The sequence below is a fragment of the Sapajus apella genome, unplaced genomic scaffold (genome assembly GCF_009761245.1).
Source record: "Sapajus apella isolate SASKATOON/1434 unplaced genomic scaffold, GSC_monkey_1.0 scaffold8, whole genome shotgun sequence".
NCBI classification, from domain to species: Eukaryota; Metazoa; Chordata; class Mammalia; order Primates; family Cebidae; genus Sapajus; species Sapajus apella.
This window is the reverse complement of record NW_022436948.1, coordinates 15,160,254-15,166,403: the sequence shown is the minus strand read 5'-3', so window position 1 is coordinate 15,166,403 and position 6,150 is coordinate 15,160,254. Positions and strand designations below refer to the sequence as shown.

At 33.3% G+C, this 6,150-nt stretch overlaps 1 protein-coding gene across 1 annotated transcript; it reads right to left on the bottom strand.

Moving 5' to 3' along the window:
• Nucleotides 1-252: 252 nt before the first annotated feature.
• Nucleotides 253-531, bottom strand: LOC116550678 (keratin-associated protein 22-2). Its single transcript, XM_032276670.1, has one exon. It carries the CDS (start codon nt 511-513, stop codon nt 379-381), a length of 135 nt encoding a protein of 44 aa, XP_032132561.1. The 5' UTR covers nt 514-531; the 3' UTR covers nt 253-378.
• Nucleotides 532-6,150: the final 5,619 nt, after the last annotated feature.

Here is a 6,150-nt window from a genome sequence, read left to right as displayed (position 1 = left end):
ACTCTCTTTCTATTTCTGCCTTTCTCTCTTTCTGTCTTTCACACACAATATACAAATACACAAATGATAAAGAGAAATGAATATATATGATAAGCAATACATATTGTGAAAATGATATTTATTAAAATGCAAATTCATAAGTTTTCCTGCATGGAAATTGTTAATATTATAATAGATCTAAACAAACCATATAAAAATAACAAAATGTCAAGGATTTTCCCACTAACTGGTGGGAAATTGCACCAATCCAATGCAACTATGACCTGTGATCATCAATAATTACATTTGGTTGAAACTGGAGAGACAATAATGAATCTATAAATAACCCTGCTGATGCAATTAGTGCATCACAAGAAAATGACTCGAAGTGATCGCCAATCAGAATTTCTTTGGAGTCAGTAGGTATCTTCCACAGGAGCATGGAAAGTTGCAGGCATATCTATAGTCACCATATTCAGAGCTGTAGCTGCAGCCATAGCCCAGGCTACCATAAGGGTTGTGGTAGTGGCACATGGTGTCAGGAGTGGGAAGTTCAATTGAGGCAGATAGTGGCTTCTGAAATTTGACTCTCCTGATTTGTGCAAATTATTTTATACAACTGATTTATATGTGAAGCAAATCACAATCTACATTAGAATCATTCTCACAGCTAATTTGCATTAAGATAACAAAAATGTCAAGAATCTCTTAGCCATATGTCCAAGAAAATATTAATATTGCTATGTGTCAGGATGCCAACAAGTAAAATCATGAGCCTGAAGGAGACACTCTCTTAATTTTGTGGCTTTTGCTTACTTAATATCCCAAATTTAAACTTGATGATTAGCTTTTGTGTGATCACATAAAGCTTCTATTTCCTGCCTCTTGAAACAATTCTTTTTTCTTTTTCAATATCCTCCTCTACCTGCAGAAATGGAGTCTTGAAGCCAGCGAGGCCAGGAATGATTAGGGAAGGGTGGTTGTGTAGTGAGTAAGCAGATGAAATGTCTACATTTACTTGCAAATATGTCTGTATGTTTTTGATTAATTTATTTCTTAATCAATAGGGCTAAAAATTTTCTTCCAAAATTTTTTTCCTCTTCCATCATCCTCGCTTTGGTTATATTATTAGTTGTGGTGTTCTCTTTGCATCTGAGAAAGCTTTTTATTAAGAATTTCCTTTGTGCCAAACCAAGATAGATATGCATACATAGACAAAAATGACAAGTCTGAGAATGCTTCTTGGTGTCTAATTACTGAGGAAAAAAACAAATGAGATGTTTTTTCCATGTGTATTTTATTCATAAACCCTTATTCACCCTTTTATCATTTCCCTGTACTTTACCTGGCATCTAAATTCCCTACTGCCTATCAAAATCCAGTTAAGCTTACCATGTTCATGAATAATTTCCTGAGCCTCTGGACCTTCGTTTACCTCCGAGGACTGCTAAATATCTCAAAATATATTTGTCTACACTCTTTTCTCACTGACTTTTAGGTCTCGATCGTCCAGTAGGAATTTACAAACAATTACCCACCACGTGTCAAAATTCATATTTTCATCCAGGCATGGTGGCTCACACCTGTAATCCCAGCACTTTGGGAGGTTGAGGCAGGCAGATCACCTGAGGTCAGGAGTTTGAGAATAGCTTGGCCAATATGGCAAAATCCTGTCTTTACTAAAAATACAATATATATATATGTGGCCAGGCATGGTGTCAGGCACTTGTAATCCCAGCTACTTGGGAGGCTGAGGCAGGAGAATCACTTGAGATTCACCCAAGGAAGGACTCACCTCCAAGCTCATATATTTGTTGGAAAAAATCAGTTTCTTATGGTTGAATAATTGAAAGTCTCAGCCTGACTGTTGGCTGGTATCTTTGCATGTTCTCTTCTGGAGAACTCAAGAGACTGTCTTAGTTTCCTACCATGTGGGTTGCCAAATATGGCCATTTGCTTTCTCAAATCAAAGAATAGAGAGAGAGCCCAACAAGATGGGTACTGCAATCTTTTGTGGCAATGACATACAATCGTGCGTGTGTGTGTATGCATATTCAGTCACCTTTACTATATGCTATTTGGTTGAACCAAGTCACAGGCCTTGCTCACACTCAAGAAGAGATCACAAAAGGGCACTGAACATCAACAAATGGAAATCATGGAGACACCTTAATAGTCTGCTCACCACTGATAAATGTTGTACATCTTTCATCCTTCATCATAGAAATTATAGTTTTCCTTTGTCTGCAGTGCATTGGAAAAATTTATAGAATGTAGAGATCAGTCTTTCTCTTAAGATTTGGTAAACAGTAGATTTCCTCAGAAATATTGATCTGAGGCACTTTAACAGGATGTTTCATTAATAATTTTCTGTATTTCTTCTAAGGAAATTAGTCCCTTTGTCAATTTCCAAATCCAGGGTTATCAGCTTTGATAATCTGTATTCTCCAAGAGCTTTGTTATAACTAGGTTTGCAAATTTATGTTTATAAATATCTGTGAACTGGTCTCACATAATTTTTAAAATTCTTCTGTTTCAATATTTGTTTCTTGATCAAATTTTCTGTTTTGTATGTACTTTTCTTTTTTCTTAACAACATTAGCAAGTGGTTTATAAAGGTTAATTATTTCATATAACAGAGTTTGGAATCATCATAAAGTGTATTTTTGTTTGTTTTTATTCTCTTCATCAATAATGTCTGCTTTTCTGTTTATACTTCCTTCCTTACACTTTGGCTTACTTAGTTGTTCTTAATAAGGCTTTTCAAAACTGAGATATTATTAATAATTAATGTTATTTCTTTCATTTTTTACAAATAAAATGTTTAGTGTATAAATTTTTATCTAATTACTATTTTAATTTTTAAATAGATTTCTTTAAGTACATTTTTGTTACCATTATTTATCTTAAAATACTGTAATTTCATATTATATTTTCCTTCTCACCTACCTAAGTGTTGTTTAAGCAAATATTTACTTTCCAGGTGAAGAGATTTTTCTGTTCTTTGCTTTCGTTAGCAGCTTCTAGCTTCACTGCATAGCAGTAAGAGAGTATTCACAGTATTTCTACTTTTTTTTTTTTTTTTTTTTTTTTTTTTTGAGACGGAGTTTCGCTCTTGTTACCCAGGCTGGAGTGCAATGGCGCGATCTCGGCTCACCACAACCTCCGCCTCCTGGGTTCAGGCAATTCTCCTGCCTCAGCCTCCTGAGTAGCTGGGATTACAGGCACGCGCCACCATGCCCAGCTAATTTTTTGTATTTTTAGTAGAGACGGGGTTTCACCATGTTGACCAGGATGGTCTCGATCTCTTGACCTCGTGATCCACCTGCCTCGGCCTCCCAAAGTGCTGGGATTACAGGCTTGAGCCACCGCGCCCGGCCTAGTATTTCTACTTTTAAAACTTACTATTTAAAAAAAAAATTGTGACCTAATATAGGATGAATTTTCTTCTATATTCTGTAGGGACCTGAGAAAAGGTATTTTTCTCTATCAGTGTAGAGGTGGCTATATATTGACAAAGCTACTTTATTAATCATATCGTTTGGGTATTCGCCTCATTTTTTTTTCTTGATATGTTGTACTCTAAGAGTTGTGTATTCAAGTCTCCTTTATTTTGTGTTTTCATCTAGCATCTTTTTGCATTACTTAATGAAGATACATTCTCAGAAACATGTCCTTAGGTAATTTCATCACCCTGTAAATGCCATAGAGTGCCACCTACACAAACCTGGATGATGTAGCCTACCACATCTATGCTATATGGTATAGCCTATCATTCCTAGACTACAAACCTGTATGGTATTTTACTGCATGTATTAAATACCTGAGGCAAATGTAACACAGTGGTGAGTATATTTGTGCATCTACACATATCTAAACAGAAAAAGGTACATTCAAAATACACTATTATAATCTTCAGGGACCACCATCATATATACAGCCTGAGGTTGACTGAAGTATCATTATACAGCATACAACTGTGTGTATAAGTGTGTTTGTATATATGCATATCCTTCATAATGATGTTTTCCCCATTTGGGTACATAAATAAAATACTCATAAGTGTAATGTATCTGGTAATTGTGGCTGTCAGGATGAAAATGTGTCCTTTATCAATTTGTTACTTTTTGGCCTAGGTTTTATTTTGTCTAATATCAAGATTGCTACTCACATACATAATTTTGTTGTATCTTTTTGACCAAATACATCGTTCGTGGTTTGTTTGCTTTGTTTCATTTTAGCTTTTCAGAATCACTTGTTTTAGTACAACAACAATTCAGCCTTGGTATATGAGCCAAATCAAAATGTTTTGTTTTGATAGGTTAATTAAGCCCATTCATATGTGGCCAATATGTCTGGCCATATTCTTTATGACCTAACACATTAAAAATAATTTTGAGATTTTTTTCTAGTAGTTACTTAGTACTTACACCAATTCCATTCCTCCCAGTCCTTTGTTTTTTTAGCTTCTTATAATTTGATATAACTGCTCATATTCATATTCTTTAACTCCCACTACTTTTTACACAATCAGTACTAACTTATTGCTTATTTTCTCCTCTTTCACTCTCTCTTTTCTTTTAGTAAGATTATTATTACTTTGTCACAATATATATTATTCATATATTAGTCTTACGTGCTGTCTAAATTTTATTCACTACCAGAATTTTGTTATAGTTCTCTTATTCATTCATTGATTAAAATGTCTTACAGTAGTTTGCTCAAGTTGAGTCTGTAGATACAGAACCCCCTAGTTTCTTATATATTGAAAGTTTAACACATCACTACTAGTAAGCAGCATTAAGGATAGCTTTACAAAATATAAAATTCTTAGTTCATGATTTCTTTCACTGTCTTTTAAAATACTTTTGTGTTTTGCCTTTATATGAATGTTTCTTCAACAATACTGATTCCCAACCTAATTCTTTCCCTTTGTATATCATTTGATTTTGGTTTTGGCCTAGAGTTATGGAGAGAAATCCTTTTTAATCTTATAAATGTGATGTCTTAATTAACCATAATATGTAAGTGTTCATTCTGGGTTGAGAGTCTCAGGGAACTATAGCCATGTCAATGAGTAATTCCAGCTTTTTTTTTTTTCCTCTCCTGGAAATTTTTCTTAATTGTAGTTTTAAATATTCTAGTTTTCTTCTTCATTTTGAGTTTCTTCTGTCTTGCTTTTCTTCTACAAGAATTTCAACAATATAAATGTTATTATTTTCTTTATCAGTCATTCATTCCAAATGCTTTATCTCTATTTCTGATTTTTATATTTTTTTCCTGTTATGTTCTTAGAGTTGCCTCCCTGCACTTTTGAAATCTCAATTATCAAAAAGATTATTAAATCTTTATGTAAGTTTATTGTCCCTTGGGGAACTTATAATTTATTTTTCATTTATGAGATAATGTCTTCTTCATTTGTTTATTTCCTGAGTTCAGTCAACTGTCTTTTCATTTGTATTATTTATTTTCTATTTCTGTTTCTGTTTTCAGCTTTTGAATTTCTAAATCAAGGTCATTGTTCAATTTCTCTCCAACATGGGAGAAATTAAACAATGACCTTGATCATTAATTTCAATTGAAGTATTTTCTTCTAGTATTCCTCTAATTTATTGTTGTTTTCCACAGGAAATTATCCTTAACAATGTCAACCGAATTTCTTTTTCTGATTTTTTTGCATTATCTCTGTGTTCATTGTTCAACCTTTTCATGTGTGTGTGGCAGTTGGATGTGTTACATGAAACCTCATTTAGTGAAGCACTATTCCTTCAGTATATGCCCCAGGTAATTTAGTGAATTTTAATTTATTTGCTTGTTTGTTTGCTTGTTTGTTTGGAGGGAAGAAGGAGCAGATTGGATGTCTTCTGATTCACTGGATTCTCTTTTGTTTACTGGGACCTGAAATGTTTTTCTTTCTATTTCTTTTCTTTTCATTACCCAATTACCAAGAGTGCTTCTTTTCTCTTCTTATACTTTTTTTTTCTTCTCCAGAAGCTGTGAGTTGTGAAGACTACCTTTTCAAGCCAGGCATATTTTAAATACTTTCTCTATTAACTACTATCTAATCTACCTAGATATCTTTTTTTTTTTTTTTTTTTTTTTTTTTTTTTTTTTATCTTAGGGGAATATTTTTTTTTTTTTGGGGGGTTTTTTAATAAAATTAAAAATTAT